Source organism: Lepidochelys olivacea, assembly GCF_965140295.1.
Source record: "Lepidochelys olivacea isolate rLepOli2 genome assembly, chromosome: 3".
NCBI classification, from domain to species: Eukaryota; Metazoa; Chordata; order Testudines; family Cheloniidae; genus Lepidochelys; species Lepidochelys olivacea.
Window position 1 is genome coordinate 51845001 of NC_140413.1, and position 26728 is coordinate 51871728.

At 40.2% G+C, this 26728-nt stretch overlaps 1 protein-coding gene across 1 annotated transcript in view; it reads right to left on the reverse strand.

Annotated features, from left to right (window-relative positions):
* EYS (eyes shut homolog) overlaps window positions 1-26728 on the reverse strand; it is a 1492075-nt gene that overhangs the window by 788109 nt on the left and 677238 nt on the right. The window contains exons 24-25 of the mRNA XM_084624916.1: window positions 15591-15762; window positions 14971-15049 (exon numbers count right to left, since the gene is read on the reverse strand). Of these exons, the coding sequence (XP_084481042.1) occupies window positions 14971-15049; window positions 15591-15762 (251 nt within the window). The remainder of the gene's footprint in view (window positions 1-14970; window positions 15050-15590; window positions 15763-26728) is intronic.

The following is a 26728-nucleotide window of genomic DNA, read 5'->3' on the forward strand; positions in this document are numbered from 1 at the left end:
TATCTTAAAGAGAAGATTGCCATCTTACCTCCAGCACACACAAAAAGGGTGTGGAGGACAGAGAAGGGGAAGAAAGTAAAAAAAAAAATTGGAGTTACGTGGGGGTGGGGGAGTCAGTGCATGCATGAGTCGGCTCATCAGAGAGAAGTATCAGCAAGCACAGTGGTAGTGGTGAAAACTGGGGGGTTTACTACAGAGACAGTTAGGTGAAGTCTTTGAGCTGCTTCTGAGGAGCTACTGCTATTAGCAGAGGTAATGGCTCTTCCATGTTCCTCTCCTTAACCTAGTATTAACAGGAAATGTCTCAGAGTCCTACACCATTTGTGTTTGATGGGAGGAGCAGAAAGGGTGCAGGTGGAAGGGAGAAAAGTTACTGTTGCTGGTTCACACACACCATGCTTATAACATCTAAAACCCTGTTGGTTGATGTACAGAACAATTAGAGATATAGGATTTTCAAAAGCAAGGTGCAAAGGTCTCATTGAAATGCTTAGAATCTAGTTCTAGCTGTCATGTAACTAGAAAAGGTAAGAGGTTTGGGGTGAGGAAGGACATGGGTTACAGCAGTGAGGTCATGTGGTTACTCACTTGAGGCATGAACACAACTTGATTGCTCAATTTAAAGAGTTTTTTAAACTTTTTCTTTTAGTAGTAATTATAAAGGTAAATGACAGCTCCTTGGAGAAATATGTCCATTGTTAGGAGTGACACCATCTTAGTTTTGAATAAATAAACTCATTGGGTAATAACGAGAAAAAATAACCAAGATGCAAGTCTGTATCTAAGTTACAAATGTTCCAGCAGACACAAATGAACTTGGCAAAGTAAACTGAAATCAATATTTTCCTCTGGAAAATGTACGATTTGCAAGATGACAGAATGTATTGGCACTTTGCAGGAACAGTGGCTCCTTTCTCTTTATTATTACAAGTCCCGTTTCCTTGACTACAGTAGAAGCAAACAATAGGAGTCAGTTCCTTTTTCAGAAATTGAAGCCTGCCCTCTCAGTGCACTCTGCCCAAAAGAAACACTGTCTCTTGGCTTCCTTCCAGGGTTTCAGTCACACAGCTTCTCCTGCTGTCTGCTCCCTTTCTCACTTTTTTCTGGTTCTTTTCACACAACTGACACACACAGCTACAATCAAATCAATGCCCCAGTCCTTGCATTTGCAGCAGGGATGTGACCTCCTCAATCAGTGGGGACGCAGAATTCCTCTGGTGTCTATAATTAGAGTTGCCCATCTCTTTCCATTGTAAGGCTTTGTTTTCAGTTCTTTAGATGACAAACGGAAACAGCTTGGGCTGAAATTTTCAATATGGAATAAGAAAAGGAGTACTAGTGGCACCTTAGAGACTAACCAATTTATATGAGCAAAAGCTTTCGTGAGCTACAGCTCACTTCACCGGATGCATTTTCGTGAGCTACAGCTCACTTCACCGGATGCATTGAATGCATTGAATGCTCAAATGCTCAAATAAATTGGTTAGTCTCTAAAGTGCCATTAGTACTCCTTTTCTTTTTGTGAATGCAGACTAACACGGCTGCTACTCCGAAACCTGTCAATATGGAGTGTTTCCTTAAGTTGATTTTTTTTGAAAGTTTCAGCTAAAACATCAAGGTCTCTGCCATGTTTTGCCACGTTAAAAAAAATGAGAACCATTTTTGAGTTACCTTAGAGACTAACAAATTTATTAGAAGATAAGCTTTTGTGGGCTACAGCCCACTTCATAGGATGCATAGAATGGAACATATAGTAAGAAGATATATATATATATATACATATACACATACAGAGAAGGTGGAAGTTGCCATACAAACTGTAAGAGGCTAATTAATTAAGATGAGCTATTATCAGCATGAGAAAAAAAAAACTTTTGTAGTGATAATCAAGATGGCCCATTTAGACAGTTGACAAGAAGGTGTGAGGATACTTAACATGGGGAAATAGATTCAATATGTGTAACGACCCAGCCACTCCCCAGGAGTTCTACTGCTATGAGTTACTCAATTACCTCAAATGGTAGAAGACTGTGTTGCAGATCTAAAGATCAGAATCTTGCTGAAGACCTATGTGTGGAGTCAGTATGGTTCCGCCTGATGGTTCTCCCTGCCCCCGCCCCCAAATAAATTGCAGGGAAAAACAGTTAAAGAATTATAAGACTGCAAAGTCAAGCATTCATAAGTTAGGAAATAAATACCTAAAGTTGCTCATGGAACTTTAATTCAACCCCCTTGTAGCATTATGCTACAATCTTTAATGATCCCATACTATTCTTTCCACAGAACACCTACATGAGTAATTCAGTATTTGTTTTTATCTTCCCAATTTAATCTGTAGCTCCAGGCCTTATTTACCTAAATACACCAGCCAAACCCTACACTGAACACAAAATTATTAATGTTCAGACCAGATATCTCATTGACCTCAGCTGCAGTTGTGGGCACTCAGCACTTGTGCAAATCAGAGCTCGCAGGCACTCAGAAAATGAAAAACGCACAGTGTTAATGACCAATGGAAATTTTGTTTTAAGCACTTGTCCAGCATCCCTTAGGAACTCTGTGGCAGAAGCAAGGATAGAATCCAGTTCTCCAGGATGACATTCAACAACTGTGTTAAACATGAGACCCTGCTTTTGCTTCCTGCAATCCCCTGTCTCATTCACAACACTCTTTCCAATTTATGCAACAAACAAGGAAAGGGTGCCAGAGGCAACAGACTCCTTCACCATACAGCCCTGATTAATTCCCAGAACACCATCCATTGTGCACGTTGAATGAAGCAGTGGAAAAAATAGCATGTGACTATATAACTCAAGACCATATCATGCACAAGTGGCAGGAATTAAGTTTGCACAAATTATCTTACCCAGACTTTTCTTAAATTTTGAGTGTTTGACTTTGTAGCCATTATGTCGTAAATCCTGATAAACAGGGTTGAGTTTAATTGTTCCTAAAACCAGTCCAAATTATTGAACCATATATACATATACACTAAAAAAACTGATGACACTCCAGGAAATAGTTGAAATAAAAGGCTTCACAGCTTAATTACTTAAATATTTAGTGGCTTAATGCTGTAAAATGACTATTAAGACAAGTGAAAATTTAAAAAAAAAAAAACTGTGGTAGGCTGTGGGTGGCTGAAACATTTTTTTTAATGTTCCACAAACTACTTACATTATGGTGCTGTTTCTTTGAAATAGTATATCTGTTGAAAAGACCTAGCATTTGGTCAGTGTTTCTGCCAAATAAGTCTCTGGCTGTTGGTTGATTTCTTTGTAGGCAACTCAGCAAAAGTGAATTTTGAAGAGGGACTTGATGGAGAAGAGGGTAATGGACTTGCAGATCAATTCAGAGAATGGAAGAAAGTGAGCGGATATTTGTGGGAGAGGTGAGCAAGTGGTAGTCAATGTGGGCATCATCGATTTGCGGACGGAAGGATAGCAATGTGAAGAGCCTTGAAGCTTGAACTTGATGGCATGGAAAAAGGAGAGCCAATGGAGGAATTCAAAGAAATGGTCAGTGCAACAGAAAAGGATGATGCTTTCAGTAACTCATTTTCAATGGACTTGGGGTGGGGGCAATGGGGATGCCGGGGGGTCAGAGAGGAAGAGAATGGGTAGGGTTGAGAACTGGAAGAGAGTTTAACCATATGAAGAGAGAGAAGAGGTGATGTTTTACAATGTTACGGAAGAAAATGTAGCGAGGCTTGGACACTCAATTTATGGGACGAAGTGACAGGGAGGGTGAGTTTGATTTAATTGGATATATAAATAAATACTTTGAAACTAATCAATTGGCTAATGTGTGTACACAGTGCTCTGAACATGTGAAACTGTATAATTGCTAAGTAATATTATTTCATATTAACACCTTTTTTATGTATGCTGAATTTAGTTTTCCAAGGTATCACATTTCACAGTACTACTTTGTAGGCACCAAAATATGTAATATTTTAATAGCACTTTTTAAAGGTTACATAAAGCAGCTACAGCTTGATGCATTAATAAGGGATATATTGTATGTTCTTTTTAATGCCTTGGAAAATACTGTACCGTGGTTTAATTTCTCACAAGTGCAATAATCTGATGGAATGCTGAATGCTATTAAGAGACCAAAAGGCACAGGATTCCTTGCTAAGATTAAAAAAGACACTTAGTTTAAACTATTTGGTCCACTAAGTTATGAAGTTTTCAGCTCACAAGAGAATTTAAAGTGCACTCGTCATTTGGAATAAATCTCTGTAGCACAGCTGTCTTATATCAAACTAAAATACACATTAAGAACATATAGAAATATACTGTTTTAAAAAATGAATGTTCCAGATGCCAATTTATATTTTATTTTTAAACAACTAAAGCAGGAATTTATTTTTAATTTTCACTTGGTCCTGTCAGATTGTATATAGCTAGTGGGAAAGGTAAAAACAGGTAAAAGTTTTGTGTAAAACCTGTCACAAACATTTTCACACATTAACTCTGTGTGGCTTTCAACATCTCAAAATGTTATTTTCTTCTAGGGGTGCAGAGATTTCTGAAATATTTTGCAGACTGGCTTGTGAAATTTATTTCCATCACAAAATTCAGTGACTTTTCCAATGTCACTCCATTTTAAAGGCATCCCAAAATTACTACAGTAGACAACTTGTCAAATTTGGATTGTGGATTGAAGACAGGGAGGGAGAGAGCAATATAAAAAGTCACTTACATACTTATATTGTATAGTATAGAAACTTGAATGGAGTGATTGTCTGACTGATCCACTCAATTAACATCCCATTAAATTAGACACCTTACATTTGATAAAATCATTCATTATGAACCTCTGAGCAAAACCAAAAACAAATTGGAACTTTGACTGTTGATCTTTCCCTCAGATATCCCAGATGTCATTATTTTCTATGAGATTTTAAGCATTCAAATGACCTTTTAAGGAACATTTCTCAAATCTGTTGCATGGATTCACCGGCCCTCCCTTAGACCACCTCATTTACTGCTTACACAGTGGAGAAGGAAGGTCCCATATTAAGTGAGGAGCTGCATGTGAGAGACTAGTGGCCTGTTAACTCCTCCAATGCTTTTTGTAGATGAACAGCTTTTTCTCGTGTTTTCAATGGTTGCCAAATGAGAACTACTTTCCCCCCTAAAATCTTGAATTATTACATCGCTGCCAGTTGTCATGCTTCTTGTGTGACACAAGGGCATCTGGCAACCCTGTAACAGCCCAGCTGAATACCCATGCATATATCTGGACTGCAGGGATAACTTGCTATGACTCCATGTGGACACTACAGTCGCTGTAGTGAGTCTGAACAGGAAAGGAGCAGCTGGGAAGACAAGGTGGCAACAGCAGCAGTGAACAGAGACAGCTATCAGTTCCAGTAAGTGACAGTCTCTAGCTGCTCTCACCAAGCAAACTTCTATAAACAGTCCCCCAAACAACATCACCATGTCTCCACACACCCACCCCAGACATCCTAGCACTCGGGCCCATTTTAGTGCATATTCACCTCCTCAACCCCCTAGTGTCCACCCATCAACCCCAGAAACACGAGCATCTGCTAAATAATATAGTGCCCACCCCGCAGAGCTCTCAGACACCATCTAACATCCAGTTTCCCCACATTCAAATGCTTGGGAGTAGTGTGTGTGTGTGTGTGTGATGGAAATCAGTGACTCTATCTTCTGTGAGGAACATCATACATGGAGCTGCACAAAACTTAGCAGCTATTCATTTATTTGTATTATGGTAGACCCAAAGGCCCAATCAGGACTGAGACCTCATTGTTCTAAGTGTGGTCAAACAGTGAGATGCATTCCCTGTCCCAGAGACCTTACCGTCTAATTTAAAGCAACAAAAAGGTGGATGTAAATACATATATCTCACAGCACATGGGGAAAGCAATGCCAAAAAGTGTCCCTACTACTCACACTACAGCAGAGATCTCCTGTTGCCATGGCTAGGTTATTTTCTGAGCGGGTCAGAAAGCACATAAAATATAGGTCACCTCCTCTGAGAAAAAAGAACGAGGAGTACTTGTGGCACCTTAGAGACTAACAAATTTATTTGAGCATAAGCTTTCATGGGCTATAGCCTACTTCATCAGATGCCTGCACTGGAAAATACAGTAAGAATATATTATATATATATATACAGAGAACATGAAAAAATGGAGATTGTCATACCAACTCTAATGAGAGTAATCAATTAAGGTGGGCTATTATCAGCAGGAGAAAAAAAAAACTTTTGTAGTGATAATCAGGATGGGCCATTTCAAACAGTTGACAAGAAAGTGTGAGTAACAGTAGGGGAAAAATTAGCATGGGGAAATAGTTTTTAATTTGTCTAATGACTCATCCACTCCTAGTCTTTATTCAAGCCTAATTTAATGATGTCCAGTTTGCAAATTAATTCCAGTTCTGCCATTTGCTCACTCTCCTGACTACATGACATAGGCTCAGCTAAGAAGGGACATGTGGTATACTGAAACCTGTACTGAAAGCATAAGCTGATATTTTAAATGCTCAGGTGGGTTTCCTAGTCCTTTAGAGGGCTGTGTGTGAGCTCTGGGCCAAGCAACAGTCAAATTTACAAACAGCCAGTTAAAAAATGTATAGGTGGGATGAGTTGTGCCTCTCTGTTTTTAGTTCTTGTGTTAATGTTCTGGATTTTAAGAAATAAAGTATTGTTATACCACAACCTTCCAGAATTTTTTGTGTATTTTATGTTTGTTTTTTTTTAAATCTAACTTCTTTGTGTCTATGTCATGAACATAACAGGAGATAGAACCAATACCATATGACTTGTGACCAATCACAGCAAAAAGGCTTAGATTGAAATATGAAAATATGACTACATTTGTCACAAAATTCTCCACTCATCCAAATAACAAGAAATGTTTTATCATGAAATGTCCCAGGAAATTTTCTATTTTTATTAACACTGCTTCAAAATTTATCAAATTCAAAAACAGGACTTTTCAACAGTGAGCTTCATGTTTTACTCTCATTTAAATAAAGGCAAGTCCAATATTGAAATTCTTGTACATTTAATACACTAGAAGCAACACAATATTTAGATTTCATATTGGATGTGTACAGTTAAGGTCTATTTATACTTGTGTATTTATAATGTGTTCCTAAAACTTTTTATACAAGCATTAGATAAGCCAAGTAGTTCTTTACAAACTGCACTTCAAGCATTAGCAGAGGATTTTATAATTCCAGACTATCAACTCTAGAGTGTCTCCTGGCAGATGCCAGGAATAAATACAATTATTATCATGAATAAGCTTAGTTGAATCTATTGTCTCCTAAATGTTTTATCTTCATTCTTAAAACCTTTTTGTTCTTTAGAAAATTTTCCTCAGTGTTCCTAGTCTAAGAAAAAGATATATTGAGATATATGCATTCACATTTTCTTTATTTAAACCATTTTTTGGATGAATCACTGTCACTGACTTTTCAGAGTAGAGAAGCTGGTTCTCCCTCCATACTTTTTTTGGCTTGTTTAAAGGAAAAAAAAAAAAAAAAAAAAACTACTGCAACTAATTTAGAGGAAGACAGACATATAGACCTGTGGGCAGACTCCTACATCTGCCTGGAGGGAGCCCCACAGATTTCAGTCGAGTTTTGTGCAGGCATTGTGGTCTTCCTGTATGGAACGACTTGCAGATTTAGGGCCTAATTCTTTAAAAAGAATCTAATAAGCACAGTGCTTGCAAACAGCATTAATAGCACAAATGAAGCCATATATATATATATTCAAAAGATAACCAATTCCATATTGATGTATATATATACATTCTCTTCCTAATCTCTGCATTTTCATCCATATCAATATGGAATCATAGAATATCAGGGTTGGAAGGGACCTCAGGAGGTCATCTAGCCCAACCCCCTGCTCAAAGCAGGACCAATCCCCAATTTTTGCCCCAGATCCCTAAATGGCCCCCTCAAGGATTGAACTCACAACCCTGGGTTTAGCAGGCCAATGCTCAAACCACTGAGCTATCCCTCCTCCCATCTGGTTGTCTTTTGAATATGATTTTCATACAATTGTCTACAGGTCATATAATCTCTCATTCTTCAAAATAGAAGGAAATCACTGACACCAGATGAGGTAAAATATTACCCAGGGGTCTTATGTATTAGCATTGGAAACAGCTGATAATCATATAGTTTTGCAATATAATGTCAAAAGCTGCACTTTGAGTTGAGTTGCAAAATAATTGGTTGCTCACTAAAGCTTTTTGCTGTTAAGAAAAGTTGGCTGGTAATTTTCCACCTAGATTTACAGCTTGTGTGAGACCAATTGTCATGCATTTTCAATATCAAGGTTATACAACATACATCTTTTGTGTAATGTAAGAAATTGTTATTCACCCATCTAAGACTTTTGGCTGTACATCAAAATTCATGACTATTTCCTATGTGTATACGCAAGTCAAAAAACTTTAAATAAATTCCAGAATTTAGGATGCTTATCTGATTTGAACTAAACCTTCAACTGTTTTGAGACTCAGACATCACTAAGCAGAAGCACAATATTAGGAGTCAAATAGCCTGGAATGGGGCAGATTTTCCACACTTTCTCATGACTCTAGTTTTAATCAATGGACCAAATCCTGGGATCCAACAAAACTATGCTTAGTACAAGGCCTGGAATGGGGTGCAGAAAAGCCATTTTTCTGCTCCCCTAATCTCAGGGACGACTGCCTAAGAGATGTTCTAAATTATGCCACCTATATTCATCTCCTAGAAGTTGCTTAATCAATTAGAGATCACTGAGGCACAAAGGGATACAACTACACTCCCTTCTACCATCAGCCATGCCCCAGAATTATCTAGGAATGCCCCGAACCCATGGGAAGATGCAACTACGATATTTTATGCCCCAACATTTTAATGGAAACTTCAACTGCCTTTTTAGATTAGTTCTGGCAAGAGATGTTAAGAGTAACAAGAAGGGTGTCTTCAGGTATGTTAGCAACAAGAAAAAAGTCAAGGAAAGTGTGGGCCCCTTACTGAATGAGGGAGGCAACCTAGTGACAGAGGATGTGGAAAAAGCTAATGTACTCAATGCTTTTTTTGCCTCTGTCTTCACGAACAAGGTCAGCTCCCAGACTACTGCACTGGGCAGCACAGCAAGGGGAGGAGGTGACCAGCCCTCTGTGGAGAAAGAAGTGGTTCGGGACCATTTAGAAAAGCTGCACGAGCACAAGTCCATGGGGCCGGATGCGTTGCATCCGAGAGTGCTAAAAGAGTTGGCTGATGTGATTGCAGAGCCATTGGCCATTATCTTTGAAAACTCATGGCGATTGGGGGAAGTCCCGGACGACTGGAAAAAGGCTAATGTAGTGCCCATCTTTAAAAAAGGGAAGAAGGAGGATCCTGGGAACTACAGGCCAGTCAGTCTCACCTCAGTCCCTGGAAAAATCATGGAGCAGGTCCTCAAGGAATCAATTCTGAAGCACTTAGAGGAGAGGAAAGTGATCAGGAACAGTCAGCATGGATTCACCGAGGGCAAGTCATGCCTGACTAATCTAATTGCCTGCTATGACAAGATAACTGGCTCTGAGGATGAGGGGAAAGCAGTGGGTGTGTTGTTCCTTGACTTTAGCAAAGCTTTTGACATGGTCTCCTACAGTATTCTTGCCAGCAAGTTAAAGAAGTATGGGCTGGATGAATGGACTATAAGGTGGATAGAAAGTTGGCTAGATTGTTGGGCTCAACGGGTAGTGATCAATGGCTCCATGTCTAGTTGGCAGCCGGTATCAAGTGGAGTGCCCCAAGGGTCGGTCCTCGGGCCGGTTTTGTTCAATATCTTCATAAATTATCTGGAGGATGGTGTGGACTGCACCCTCAGCAAGTTTGCAGATGACACTAAACTGGGAGGAGAGGTAGATACGCTGGAGGGTAGGGATAGGATACAGAGGACCCTAGACAAATTAGAGGATTGGGCCAGAAGAAATCAGATAAGGTTCAACAAGGACAAGTGCAGAGTCCTGCCCTTAGGACAGAAGAATCCCATGCACCTCTACAGACTAGGGACCGAATGGCTAGGCAGCAGTTCTGCAGAGAAGGACCTAGGGGTTACAGTGGAGGAGAAGCTGGATGAGTCAATAGTGTGCCCTTGTTGGCAAGAAGGCCAATGGCATTTTGGGATGTGTATGTACGGGCATTGCCAGCAGATCGAGGGACGTGATCGTTCCCCTCTATTCGACATTGGTGAGGCCTCATCTGGAGTACTGTGTCCAGTTTTGGGCCCAGCACTACAAGAAGGATGTGCAAAAATTGGAAAATGTCCAGCGGACGGCAACAAAAATGATTAGGGGATTGGAACACATGACTTATGAGGAGAAGCTGAGGGAACTGGGATTGTTTAGTCTGCGGAAGAGAAGAATGAGGGGGGATTTGATAGCTGCTTTCAACTACCTGAAAAGGGGCTCCAAAGAGGCTGGATCTAGACTGTTCTCAGTGGTAGCTGATGACAGATCAAGGAGTAATGGTCTCAAGTTGTAGTGAGGAACTTTTAGGTTGGATATTAGGAAAAACTTTTTCACTAGGAGGGTGGTGAAACACTGGAATGCATTACCTAGGGAGGTGGTGGAATCTCCTTCCTTAGATATTTTTAAGGTCAGGCTTGACAAAGCCCTGGTTGGGATGATTTAATTGGGGGACTGGTCCTGCTTTGAGCAGTGGGTTGGACTAGATGACCTCCTGAGGTCCCTTCCAACCCTGATATTCTATGATTCTATGATTCTTCATCCCTTTATGCTATTGGCCCAAAAGAGCAGGGAGCTAGGATCTGACCCCGTATGATGCACAATACCCTACTAGACAAATCAAAAGTGAAAGACCCAAACACAGAACAGCAATTGTTGCCCGAGAACTCTCAAGGTACAACATCAACATCAGTGCTCTAAGCTAAACAAGATGTGCAGATGAAAGCCACTTAAGTGAAGAGGGCAGCGGTTACACTTTCTTCTAGAAAGTAAAACCAGCAAGTGACAGGTGAATACACAGTGTTAGCTTTGCAATCAAGAACCTTCTAATCAACCGCATGACCGAGCTACCCATTAGTATTAACAAGCACCTTATGACCCTCCGCATTCAGCTGGTTAATAAGTCATTTGCCACTATCACCAGTGCATATGCACCAACACCTGACGCTGAAGAAGAACAGAACTAATCCTTGTACACTGACCTTGATAAAATTTTGTCATCCATTCCAAAAACAGATATGATAATCTTCTCAGGGGACTTTAACTCAACAGTTGGCTGAGACTCTAAAGTATGGAGTAGCACCACTGGGAAGGAGGGAGTGGGCAAGACCAATTCCAATGGCATCCTTCTACTCAGCAAATGTGCAAAGCATGACCTTGTGATCACAAACACAATCTTCAGAGAAAGCAACAAGTACAACACAAATTGGCAACACCCTTGCTCAAAACAGTGACACCTCCTAGACTATGTCATTGTAAGAACACAGGATCTAAGAGATGTCCAAATTTCCCATGTCATGAGAGGAGCTGACGACTGCTGGACTGACCACCGCCTGGTGAGGTCAGTCATGTCCATCAGGATTGCACTGAAACATAGAAAGCAATCCAAATCACACAGATGGCAATACAACATCCAAAGACTTCAATCCTTAGTGCACCCAGAGAAATTCCAACCACTCCTCAGTGAAAAACCGACCATATGCACACCTGAAAATGACAACACAAGTGTTGAAGAAGACTCGGAAGCCCTAAAATAGACCATCCATGAGGCCTGAGAGGAATCCATCGGCTTTGCTACCTGCCGCCATCAAGACTGGTTTGACAACAACAACATTGAGACTACAGCCAGCGGTGAGCTGGAGCCGGTTCGCACCGGTTCGCTAGAACCGGTTGTTAAATTTAGAAGCCCTTTTAGAACCGGTTGTTCCGCAAGAGACAACCTATTCTAAAAGGGCTTCTAAATTTAACCAGCTAAAAGTGGTGCCTTAGGCACCAACTCCATGGGTGCTCCAGCCCTGGAGCACCAAAGGGGAAAATTTGGTGGGTGAAGAGCACCTACCGGCAGCTCCCTGCCCCAACCCTGGCCCCAGCTCACGTCCGCTCCGCCTCCTCCCCTGAACGCACCACCCTGATCTGCTTCTCCGCCCCCCCCCCAGCTTCCCATGAATCAGGCCGCGGCTTCCCGGTCAGACCCAGGGAGGCGGAGGTGAGCTGGGGTGGGGGAGGGCGTGAGGAGGGCTGCCCGCGCTGCAGCAGGTAACTCGAGCCGGGGGGGGGTGCAGCGGAACCGCTCCCCAGCTCACCTCCACCACCCTCGGCCTGAGCAGGAAGCTGCTGCCTACTTCTCAGCCCTCTTCGGCTTCCCGCACAAACAGCTGATTCACTGGAAGCCGGGGGATGGGGTAGAGAAGCAGAGCAGGGCGGTGCATTCAGGGGAGGAGGCGGAGTAGGGGTGAGGTGAGCTGGGGCTGGGCGCGGGGCGGCTCCAGCCCTGGAGCACCCAGGGAGTCGGCGCCTAAGGCGTCATCGAATCATAGAATATAAGGTTTGGAAGGGACCCCCCCTTGCTCCCCCCCAGCTACTCTCCCCCGCCTCTAGGAGCCAGAGGGACCTGCTGGATGCTTTCTGGGAGCTGCCCCAGGTAAGCATCTCCGGGACTCCCCACCTCGCCCCCTGGCAGGTGCCTCTGACTCTTAGGGGTAGGGTGGGCACCCACTACAGTGGCCCAGAAGGCCCTCCTGCCAGGCTCTGGGGGCAATCAGGTGACAGGGGATGGGGGTGGATGGGGAAGGGGTCCTGGGGGGGGCATCAAGGAACATGGGGGGGTTAGATGGGGCAGGAGTCCCGGGGAGTGGGGGTGGGCAACGACCCCCTCATGGGGTGAGGAGGTAACCCAGTGTTAAGATTTTGTCAGCTGATCACTGATTACAGCCCTTGTGGACCAGAAGAAAAAAGCTTTCTGTGACTGGCAAAACCAACCAAAAGCAGAGCTCTTTCCATCAGCTCAAAGCTGAAGTTCAAAGGAGAATATCAGAAAACAGAAACAATAAATGATATTTTCATCCTCTGGGGGGATGACCTAATCTTTCTCATAGATTTCCAACAACTTCAACAACCACCATCAACCCATTAAACTTTCTCTAGTACATTCCCACACTTGCATCCTCCTCCTGGATACTGTAATGAGCTTCAACAATGGAACCATACAGACATCTATATACAGGAAACCTGCAGATCACCACAACTACTTTTACATATCCAGTAACCACCCCAAACATACCAACAAATCAGTTATCTACAGTCCGGCACTCAGATTACACAGAATATGCTCTGAGGAGAAACCCTGGTGTACAAACCTTAACACACTTAAAAGCTACTTCACCAAATTAAGACACTCACCCAGAGAGGTTGATCGCATCATGGAATGGGCCACCCAAATATCCCAAGAGAACTTTTTTCAGTATGGCAATAAACACTCCTCCAACCAGACACCCCTAATTGTCACCTTCCTCCCCAAACTGGAACCCATACTGTATATCATTAAACAATTACAACCCATAATTGATGGGGACCACATCCTAAACAAAATCTTTCCTGAACCCCCTCTTTTGTCCTTCAAACAACCTCTCTGCCTCTCCAAGCTCATCATCAGAAACAAGTTCCCCACAGACCAGGACAAACCAACTTGAAGTGACATCAGACCCTGCCAGAACAATAGATGCAAAACCTGTAGACATATCTTCACTGCTACAAAGATCAATAAACTCCACAACACATCTTTCAAGACCCATGCTTTGTACAAATACCCATGTGGTTTACCTCATTCAGTGCACTGAATGCCCCAGTCAAAACTGTGTGGGTGAAACCAGACAATCACTATGCTTTCAAATGAACTCACATAGAAAAATGATAAAAGACAAAAGCAGCATATCACCTGTGGGTGAACACTTTTCAAAGAACAATCACTCTATATCTGACCTCTCAGTTCTTGTTCTCAAAGGAAATCTGTACAACACTTTGAAAGATGAGTCTCGGAACTTAAATTCATAACTTTGCTAGACACTAAAAAACATGGACTGAACAGAAACACTGGCTTATTACAACAATGTATAATCCAGTAACCACTGTTCCACGTCCCCAGTTTCCTTTTTTCCCTCTCCCTTCCTTTTCCATCTATTACTGGAAGGGTAATAACTGGCCATTTCACCTTGAATGGTCCCTTGAAATATGTGTTAAATACTTATGCTAAACAATCTGTTCTGCTTTGTATTTAGCTGTGACACTCTGAGTATGTTTTGCAGACCTGAAGAACTCTGTGTAAACATGAAAGCTTTTTTGTCTCATCAACAGAAGTTGGTCCAGTGAAAAATATTACCTCACCCACTTTGATTCTAGTATACAAAGAAACCAGGCAAGTTTGTTAGTGTAGGAGCAATAGGATGTAAATTTATAACCCAACTTTTATACCATAGATTTATAAAACTTCTTGGAAATTGCCATTTTAAATTTCTGGACTGTGACTATCTTTAGCATAAGGAATTTAGGATATACTTCTTGTCCATAGGAGTCATATGTATTACAAAACTATTGCATTCCACTGTTCACAATTCAAAATGTAGTTATGTTTCAGTAAACTATGTCAGCTATCTCAGAGATTTAATCAGCAAAAGCTATGCCAAACAGATGCATAACAGATTTTCAGGAAATTTAGATTTCATTCTTCTTTGGCCTTTCATATTTGTCATAAACACTCCACTGCAAAAATGTTAATGCATTTTCTCAATACTATTTCTAATACAGTTTCACATTAGTAACAAGAAACAAACTTTTCAAAAATGGATTAAAACAATTCAATTTCTGTCTTGTGTTTTCAATAAGCAGAAACATTTAAAAGTTACTGAAATCAAATTGAGTTTCAAATAGTATGTTACCCTCTCCCTGCATGATTAAAATTAAAGACTTACATTAACATTGATCTCACATTTTGAGCCAGTCCATCCTGTTTCACAGGAACATTGATACCCAGCAACAAAGTCTATACATCTGAAACACAAAATACAATTGTACAGATCATCATTCATAGTTCTAACTCCAGCATCAACCATCATTCTATTGTAGCCACATATTTACTAATCATGTGGGGATCTGATCCAACTCCTACTGAATCAATAGGATTTTTTCTATTAACCTTAATGGGCTTTGGATGAGGTATATTATGCAGGCTGAAGGGATTTTTAAAGGGCAGACATACTGCTAATAAAAGAAAGACTTTTTGTTTTAACCTGTTGGTATGTTACAACTGAAGAGCTGCTTTTAAGTGTATTAAAGTCTAATTAATCCACATTTATTGAAAATCGCTTATGCTAATGAACACAAATGGAAGAAGAACTGAGATAATACACCAGTATATTACATTATCTTAAACAGGCAACATTTGTCATCCTTAACTGTGCTTGTACTCCTACTTTATGGAAAGAACATAATTAAAACTATCTTTATTAAACTTCCCTTGTCAGTAAATCTTAAATATTGCAAGTTAAGTACATTTTCTTGGAGATAATAATAGTAAAATAAAAATAGGCACCTTCCATGAAGACAAGGCTCTGGCAAACATTCGTTAACATCTGTCTCACAGTTTATTCCAGTAAAGCCTCTCTTACAGTGACATTTATAGAAGTTTATATCATCAATGCAACTTCCATCATTGAGACAGGGTGCTGATATACATTCGTCTACATTTACTTCACATCTGTTGCCTGAGTAAAAACAGAACAGTGATGACTTTAACTTTCAACTGTAAACAACAACACTCCAAGCCCAATCAAAATAATTAAGGTTTACTTGTTTATATTAGACATTCCAAATGTTATATTGTACATTTTCCAATGTTGTTCATATACTACCTTATTGTATTCACATGTAGATTATTCCAATATGATATTCTTTATTGATGTGCAAGAAGAAGAAGTAGATTACAATATATTCCACAGTTAGCATCTGTAGTTTTGTTATGGCATAAAGTGTCTTGGCTAGAAGGATAAATTGCAAACAGAGTGAATATGTATAGAGGCACTGGGATGATCATCAGGACAATTTTATGGTTTATTGGGAAGAAGAATTGAATGTACCTTTTTGTATTTTTGGTGTCACTGGGCTGAATGGTAAAAGCAGTAGGTGCTGCAGGTTAACACAGGTGTGCTTGTGATATGAGGAGATCTAGGGATTAGTTGAGGAGAGTAAAAGAACTGTGATTGTAATATGAGATGTGGGTGATATGAGATCCCAATGTGAGTTATCAAAGCAAAGAGGTGCATATGTACCTTGAAGTTCCAGCCTGCATCATTTCAATACAGAATTGTGTAAGTTGTGTAAGTAACAGGGCTCACACACCACTAGGGGTCAAGGATCTACCAAACCCCAGATACTGTGTGGAGAAGGGAAAGGGTCTTAGACCACCCCAGAAGGGCAAGCCCCCCCCAGACCCTAGATCACATGAGCAGGAATGCGGGAGTTACATTCCCATAGATCCTGGCACACACACAGGAGAGGAATGTGGGGCTGATAAGAGCCCCTGCACCAAGCATTTTGAATGGTGCTGCTCCCACCAGGAGAACGAAAGTCTTTGACTAATAACATTGTAATCTGATATTCCCCAAAGGACTAGTGGATGGCATGCACTCTGTTGGTGTAACTCTTGAGTATCTGAGACCAGGATGTGACGATCTCAGCCTTGTTTTGATCTCTATCGTGAGCAAAAAAATGTTGCCAGAACATGTGAACTTTAAAAAAAGTTGTTTTTCTGTGGGGGCTCTATCTCATAAACCCCATGTTCAAATGTCATAGAATCATAGAGTATCAGGGTTGGAAGGGACCACAGGAGGTTATCTAATTCAACCCCTGCTCAAAGCAGGACCAAGCCCCATTTTTTCCCCCCGGATTCCTAAATGGACCCCTCAAGGATTGAACTCACAACCCTGGGTTTAACAGACCAATGTTCAAACCACTGAGCTGTCCCTCCCTCCGCCAGATGCTGCGGGTGGGGGGGTGATGCCAGAAGAGTACCAGAAGTCATCTACTACAGGACAGGTCCAACAAAGAAAATAACAGAACGCCACTAGCAGTCATCCTTCCGCCCCCAACTAAAACCTCTCCAGCGCATCATCAAGGATCTACAACCTATCCTGGAAAATGATCCCTCACTCTCACAGATCTTGGGAGACAGACCAGTCCTCGCTTACAGACAGCCCCATAACCTGAAGCAAATAATCTCCAGCAACCACACAACACACCAACAAAAACACTAACCCAGGAACCTATCCTTGCAACAAAGCCTGATGCCAACTCTGTCCACATATTTATTCAAGTGACACCATCATAGGACCTAATCACATTAGCCATGCCATCAGGCGCTTGTCCATCTGCACATCTGGGGGGAGGGATAGTTCAGTGGTCTGAGCATTGGCCTGCTACACCTAGGGTTGTGAGTTCAATCCTTGAGGGGGCCATTTAGGGTTCTGAGGCAAAAATTGGGGATTGGTCCTGCTTTGAGCAGGGGGTTGGACTAGATGATCTCCTGAGATCCCTTTCAAACCTGATATTCTATGATCTACCAATGTGATATGTGCCAGCAATGCCCTTCTGCCATGTACACTGGCCAAACCAGACAGTCTGTATGCAAAAGAATAAATGGACACAAATCTGACATCAAGAATCATAACATTCAAAAACCAGTAGGAGAACACTTTAACCTCTCTGGCCACTCAGTAAAAGACTGAAGGGTGGCAATTTTGTGACAGAAAAATTTCAAAAACAGACTCCAACAAGAAACTGCTGAGCTTGAATTAATATGCAAACTAGATAGAAATAACTTGGGTTTGAATAGAGACTGGGAGTGGCTGGGTCATTACACATATTGAATCTATTTCCCCATGTTAAGTATCCTCACACCTTCTTGTCAACTGTCTAAATGGGCCATCTTGATTATCACTACAAATGTTTTTTTCTCCTGCTGATAATACATCATCTTAATTAATTAGCCTCTTACAGTTTGTATGGCAACTTCCACCTTTTCTGTATGTATATATCTTCTTACTATACATTCCATTCTCTGCATCCAATGAAGTGAGCTGTAGTCCACAAAAGCTTATGCTCTAAATAAATTTGTTAGTCTCTAAGGTGCCACAAGTACTCCTGTTCTTTTAGCGGATACAGACTAACATGGCTGCTACTCTGAAACTTTTCTTTTTGTAGTTTTCTTGCAAATAAATCCTACACATCTTCTAACCAACTATCTCAACATACTTAATGAAATATTGATTAATTCAGCACCAGAATATACCTGGAGGTAGACAGTATTATCCCCATTTTACAGAATGTGGAAAATGAGGTGCAGAAAGAATTAGTAACTTACAAAAGGGACATAGAGGAAGACCACACCAGAAGTAAAAACCAAGACCTCTTGATTCTCAGTTTTGCGCTTTAGCCATAAGAACATTGTTCTCTTCTATGATGATGCCTCCACCCAAGTATCTCAATCAGATTATTAGATTTAAAATATTAATGACTGGCATATGTGCACAGGTGCTTGTGGATGAGAAGTTTCTAAATTAAAATCTTGTTTCCCATTGCAACACATACAAAATATTTGGGGCTGTGTGAAATGTTGGAACTGTCAGCAGAGAGGCCAAAGTACTTGTGCCAAGCACATTTGTGATTCCATGCAATCAGAGAATGGAAACAATACCCTGTAATTTATCTATTCAGATGATCCTATCTTCACTCTGCTCACTTTGCATGTATGTGTCAGCTCTCTCCCCTAGGCTTTGTCTGTCTATGTACATTGCACCACCTTTAGGACAGGGATTCTCTTCCTCTATATTTGCAAAGCACCTAGCACATTTTGGCTGCTGCTCAACATAACTAATAAATGATTGAGATCTTCACCAGAAATAATATTAATAATCACAACTAAATAACATAGCTTGAGGACTGATGAATTGAACACTCACAAATAACTACACATGATCAACCCAGAGTTTAAAATATTCACATGATTAGAAATACTGAATAATTACTAATAATGGATACATTTGAGGATATTATTCTCTCAGCTTTCTGATTCAGACATAGGACATGGTCAATGCCTGAAGGAGCTTGCTATATAGTAAACAACATACTGTAAATGCTAAGCTGGACAGATATAGGCTTATGTGTTTGTATATATAAAAATCATACATAAAAGCTTCCACATCCAGGGCTGTAGGTGCCTTTGGCACATATTGCAAATTCAAACACTGATGCAAAGAAGAGTAAAATTAATTTCCCAAAGCCAGGAAAGAAATCAAGAATACAAAATCTCAGCCCTCAAGCGTGAAGCTTCAGCACACAAATCCCAACATTTGATGCAATCCTGTCCTTCCTCCCTCAAACCTGGGAAAAACATAAGTTTTACAGTGTGACCTGAAGCTCACCAGATTTAAGATATTTCAGATCAAAGGGGAGGGGGGAAAAGTCCAAGTACAGGTCCAGTAACTGCCCACCTTGTACACAAGAAAGTACCAATTCAAGTGCAACACTAATTGCAGCTGTGTCAATATCACATAGCAAAAGAGGCAGTCTGCCAACTAGGTATGTCCCATGCTATTTATGGCTTTATAGGTCAAAAACAGCATTAACTGCATTTTGAAACCAACAGCCATCGAAATCCTGGAACATTGGTGTCATCATCATAGATTGTTTCTCCAACACCTCATGCAAGACCTGGTGTTGTCACATATGACATAGAATCATAGGACTGGAAGGGACATTGAGAGGTCTTCTAGTCCAGTTTCCTCCACTCAAGGCAGGACTAGACCATCCCTGGCAGGTATTTGTCCAACCTGCTCTACAATGACAGAGATTCCACAACCTCCTTAGGAAATTTATTCCACTTCTTAATCTCCCTGAGAGTTAGAAAGTTTTTCCTAATGTCCAACCTAAACTGCCCTTGCTGAAATTTAAGCTCATTGCTTCTTGTCGTATCCTCAGAAGTTAAAGAGATCAATTTTTCTCCCTCCTCCTTACAATAACCTTTTATGTACTTGAAAACTGTTATCACTTGTCTCCACACTAAACAAACCCAATTTATCTCAATCTTCCCTCATAGGTCATGTTTTCTAGACCTTTAATCATTTCTGCTGCTCTTCTCTGTACATTCTCCAATTTGTCCACATCTTTCATTCATTCATAGACATTAAGGTCAGAAGGGACTGTTATGATCACCTAGTCTGACCTCCTGCACAATGCAGGCCACAGAATCTCACCTACCCACTCCTGCGATAAATCTCTCACCTATGTTTGAGCTATTGAAGTCCTCAAATAGTGGTTTAAAGACTTCAAGGAGAAGAGAATTCTCCAGCAAGTGACCCGTGCCCCATGCTACAGAGGAAGGCAAAAAACCTCCAGGGCCTCTTCCAATCTGCCCTGGAGGAAAATTCCTTCCCGACCCCAAATATGGTGATCAGCTGAACCCTGAGCATATGGGCAAGATTCACCAGCCAGATACCCAGGAAAGAATTCTCTGTAGTAACGCAGATCCCACACCATCTAACATCCCATCACAGGCCATTCCTGCAATATGGCACCAGAATTGGACACAATATTCCATTTGAGGCCTAATAAGTGTGGAGTAGAGTGGAACAATTACTCTGTGTCTTGCTTACAACTCTCCTGCTAATACATCCCAGAATGCTGTTTGCTTTTTTTGCAACAGTGTTACACTGTTGATTCATATTTAGCTTGTGATATACTGTGACCCCCATATCCCTATCTTCATACTGCTTCCAAGGCAGTCATTTCTCATTTTGTATGTGCGCAACTGATTGTTCCTTCCTATGTGAAGTACTTGGCATTTGATCTTATTGAATTTCATCCTATTTACCTCAGACCATTTCTCCAGTTTGTCCAGACCATTTTGAATTTTAATCCTATCATCCAAAGCACGTGCAACTCCTGCTGGCTTGGTATTGTGTGCAAACTTTATAAGCGTACTCTCAATGCCATTATCTAAACCATTGATGAAGATACTGAACAGAAGCAGACCCAGAACTAATCCCCATGTTACCCCATCCCATATGCCCTTCCAGCTTGACTGTGAATCACTGATAACTACTCTCTGGGAATAGTTTTCCAACCACTTATACATCCACCTTATAATAGCTCTATTTAGGTTTTATTTCCCTAAATTGTTATGAGAAGGTCATGTGGGAGAGTAACAAAAGCCTTACCAAAGTCAAGATATACCACATCTACCACTTCCCCCCATCCACAAGGCTTGTTACTTTAGGATGTCTAATAGTTCCTCCGGAGTACAGGATGTTGACTGGGGGCATTGTATCAGGCAATATGTTGAAGTGTTTGCCTAAGCTCTTCACATTCACATTTGGAGTCATGCATCAGCTTCCAGTTGTTCATATTGTCACTCCAGCTCAATTTAAAATATATCAGTATTTTTGTTTGAGGTCAGTGCCTGGAAGTAATTGTCCTGAAGAAACTGGGTTCTCCCAAATCATCAGCATTCCCTGAAACTTTTTACCTTGTAGCCTTCCACAGCGGTGTTTTGGGGTGAGAAATTTTCAGAGGCAAAGCTCTTTCTGGACCTCTGCCTCTTGATGGTGAAATGTGTCCATGCAGTGGATGTCTTGTCTCTCCTTTTTTACTGAAGGCATCTTGCCTCACTGATGATGGTACAATCTCCCTAAGGCAGTATAGCAACAGTGTGGGAATTGGTTTCAAAGTCCCTTGATAATTCTAAAGGATTGATTGAGTTCAATATCGATTTTAATAGCCAGCAAGTTTAAAACAAACAAAAGGAAGTATTTCTTCACACAAAACACTGTCAACTGTGGAACTCTTTGCCACAGGATGTTCTAAATGCCAAGATATAACAGGGTAAAAAAGAATTAGATAGATACATATTGGCATTGGCTACTGTTGGAAGACAGGATACTGGACTATGTGGACCTTTGGTCAGACCCAGTATAGACATTCTTATGTTCTTATGTTGTGTGTATGGCTTGAACATGACCATACTCAGGCACAATACTCCACAGTTGGGTAACACAGGGAGAAACTGTTTGCTCTATATGTTTTGGGGTCAGCTCCCCATTTTGAGTTGGCCAGTTGCTGGAGTACACAGTTACCGGAGATCACATTCCTTTTTCAGCTTCTTGATGTGCTTTTTGAATGTCAGTGTTCAATCTACCATGACCCAAAGGTACACTGGATGTTCATACTGCTCAAGTACTGTACCCTCCCATGATATCTGGAGTTTTCATTTGAAAGGTGCACACTTCTGTCTTGCTAGGATTGGCATTCAGGAACCATGTATAATAGTATTTTCTAAGTATGATCAGGGAGCCGACTAGACCTCAATGGTGACAAATAATTTCAGTTGGGTGACAATACAAAGGTAATCTGCATAAATGAATCTTTGCATGTTGGGGAATTCTGATTGGTTATTTGTGTAGATATTAAACAGCCAAGGTGCTAACACTGAAGCTTGGGACAATCCAATCTGTTGAGTATGCCACTGATTTTCCTGACCATCGATCTCAACAAAGAAACATTGGTTCTGGAGCAGGGAAGAGATGACCTGGACCATCTTGCTCTTTCTCAGAATTCTTGCCAGTTTCAGTAGAAGTGCATGCTGATTTACAGTGTCATAAGCAGCCAACAGACCAACAAATACAGCCTCTGTAATTTTACATGTTTCAAAGGCATCTTTCATGCATTGAGATAGGTCTTCAATTTGGCCATAGTATAAACATCCTGGATGGAAATCATCCTGGTAATCAATTGGCTACCCTTCCACTACTGGTGCTATTATACCCATTATTGTTTGCTTACATAGCTTGAAGATTGAACAGAGTAAGGATTTTGGGTGGTAACTCTTGATTGTCATGTTCCCATTGAAAAGCTCTGAGTACATTTAATTTAAGGTGTATCCCCATGTAGACTCATGGTAACGAAGGCAATTTTTCTTCTAATATTTACTTCCAATCCCTTTTATTATTGTTTTATCATTCTAATCTTGCTGTTGGTAAAAATAATGGTGCTTGTAGAAAACCTATTTTTTGGTATTTGAGTACTCAGTGAAGAATAGAACCAAACACTACATTTTCCTGATGTTCTCATCCCTCTGTACTACAAACTCTTCAACTCTGTGGAACAGATGTTTTAACTGATGTCATCATGCAAGAATAACTGAAACAATAAGATAAATAGATATTTCATGAATACACTGTTAAACCAAAACTGAACAGAGGCACTGTTCTGCTACAGAGTACCTAAGTATCACAGAAACATTTTTCCTTACAAATCAAAAAGAAAATATATACAGTGCTTCAACATGAGGCTTTCATCTGCTGTTATTAAGAGTTCTTTCAAGGGCACTGACAAAGCCGGAGCACTGCACAGTGCTATACCTCAAGCCTATACTTAGCTTGCATAAACTCCAAAGCCTGTCTCTTTATTCATTCTCTTTCTCATATCAAAATGGTGAAAATGTTTCTATAAGACCAAGTTTCTACTGGAGAGAACTTCAGAAGAAACGTTTTTGACTATCCCAGTACATGTAAATCAAGATTATGTAGTTCTAAGCAAGTTTTGGTGAGTATATAATATTGTTCTCCCTTTACATAATTAGATGTAAAGTAATTTGCCATGTTTGCATTCCTGATCTCTTCAGCACTGATGATAACCATTAGTACTAGCTCCCTCGTCAAGCCAATAAGCCTGTTCCCGCAAGAACTCTCATTAAAGTTTAAATGAAGTGTCTTAATTAGGGGAAGTTTTAATGTACTGAATTGCATTCATGTACCCTTTACTGTTACATGAGGGTCTTGCTAAAATAACAGATATCGTGTTTTGTTTGGTTGGTTTTGCTTTGGGTTGCTTTTTTCCTCGTCTTAGCTGAGGTAATGGAGTCTTTATGTGTAGATCTGTGTTCTGAGGGTTTTGATTCAAATCTACTCATTTACTCTTACTAATGAAATATGCACATAAGCACTAATCATTATCATAAGCCAGTCCTGACCTGCATTATCCTGCTATTTTAATACTCAAATATTTTGGAGAAGAAATGTTTAGTCATGGAAAATTCTCTGGTACTTTTTGTTACCTGAGCAACAAAACATCTGTTAGGAACTATTAAATTTCATTTAATTTATAATTGTATTAATTATTATTTAATTTATAAATACATAACGGAATTCATTTTTGCTTGTTGCCTGAATTTCAGATGTACTAAATACCCAAGGAACCTTCTGGAAATCTGAAAAAATTGTCTCTTAGAACTTTAACTATATTCCAACTCACTACTGCTAGACTTGCTCCTAAACCAAGGTATTTTACAGACACATCCAGAGACAACCTGATGATAGTGGGAGGAAGCACAATTTAAAAGTTCAGCTGCCCCCAGAACAGCTCGAGTCACACCCCTTCCCCAAGCAACCTCCCACCCCCGCCTTAGTCTCCCCTCCCAGAAAGCAGCAGTTTGTCCTTGAAGCTCCCAGCTGTTGCTCCTGCCTCTCCCTGTAGAAATCGGGGGGGGGGGGAAGGGAAGCACATGACCCTGTGTGCCCCACTCATGCATTACCTCTGCACATCTGTGTCAGTTTAAGGGAAATTGTGTGTGTAAGTGTGCAAATTATGTCTTCAGTATTTGAAAATGGCTGTGGTTTTTATTTTATTTTATTAATTAAAATGTTTAGTTTTATCAGACTCAAGTAATCTTAATACCATGCATTCCTGCTTCTATGATTCATTTCTGCTGCTATCATCTCTCCAGATCACAATCCATCCACTTGATGAAACAGTGTTGACATTGGAGTACCTAGTGCTGCTTTCCTAATTTCTTCTTCGCCTAAAAACAACACTTTCAAAGTTTAGGTCAACAACCTACTATTTGCTGATTCCAATATTACATGCTGTAATTTCTTTTACCCTCTGCAATCCCTAAGGAGATATTGCTGACTTGCTGAATGGCTGTAAGAAGGCAGATTCAGAAGAACGTTTGAAGGGCAGATTAAGGGTTAAAGTGGTCTCTAAAAACTATTCCACATTCACGTCTTTTACATTATTGTATACGCTTTCAAAAAGCAAAAGTTGTAGTTCTTCCTGATGATTAACATCTTGTAATTAAAAAGATTCTTCTGTACTTTTCTGATCCACCCTTATGTCTGTTGCATCAATCCACTACTACAAGGATACAGAATTAATTTTTGCTTGAACAGCTCAGTACAAATGCAAAGAAAATCCATTATTTTATTGTGGGAAAAGAGATTGTTTGATAAATTTATTATGCCATTAAATAATTACAAAAAATGTATTTTCTGAAGATCAAACTTATTGTGAAAAAGCATATTTCATATCTCTGCTTTCATCATCCTCCAGTTAAACCTAAAATAAAAAAGCTCACAACAATATACTAACACATAAATTTCTATAATGCAGAAATCACAGAATAGTCTCCATTTAAACTATACTGATTGAAAAATAAATATGCATTCAGAGCCCCAGAATAGGAGAGAAATACTAAGAATATACATAGTGGAAAGGAACATTTTTTTTCATTTGGTCTGAATGAATTTGACCCACTATATTTAATATCCTCAACTGAGGAGAAAATTCCATTAGGACATTATAAAATAGTATCAATGAATGAATGAAAGAAAACTCTGTTGTAAATCTAATACAACATTTATGGAAAGGAAGGGAAGATATTTATATTTCTTACACTAAACTATAGAATAAAGTTGTTTTTGTTGACTAAGGAAAACAAAACTTCAGTAAAAGATATTTCCTCACCCACTTCATCTCTCTAGGGAAAACAAAATAAAATTGAATGTAGAAATTGAAATGCTAATTCAAGTCCCATATTAAGTCTATTTTAGTAGATATCTGTCTATTCTTATGCTAAGAAGTGTCTCTGTCTTTCTCAGTATTCCATCTTGCTCTCTGTCGTCTCTGAGAATATCCTTCTTTTGCAGAGGAACGAAAACAGAGGCAGAACTTTACTTTCTCTTGGACAACAAACAGGATTAAATATAGGGAGGAATTTAGATGGAAAAGATGAAAAATATATCCCCAGAATATTTAAGATGAAGAAAAAGAATGTGTCACATCTGTTCTTAAAATCCAAGGTATTGGGTGTTTATATAATGTGGGGAAAAAAATCAAGTTATTTTTATACATATGGAAGCTTAAACCTTCTAGTACTTAAAACTCATATTGCCAGGGTGCGCCACGGAGGTTTAACAATAATGGTGATTGAAGACTATTTCATGACCAGCAGGCTGCAGATAATGCTGTCACATCATCTAACATATCCTGCAAATGCAACTGCCCCTGTAACTGATTAGGTCCCTTACTTAGGCACTTCTAAGCCTATAGTTACCAAATGAGATTATAACAATCACATTTTGTTTTACATATTACAGGTTTTCAGGAATCTACAGGTGAAATAAAGAGGGTGTCATACAAGTCCTTGAACAGCAGACCTTTCAATGTATCACTGAAGACAGGAACTCCTGGACTGACAGAGCAGAGTATGGTCTAGGCAGCTTGAACCGATTCTTTTCAAATTCTGTCAGGTCCTTCCCCTTTCTTTGATAACTGCTATTTCATTAGAGAGACTGAATGTTGCTAGAGCAAGTGTCCAAAGAGCCTGCTGTAGCTATCTGC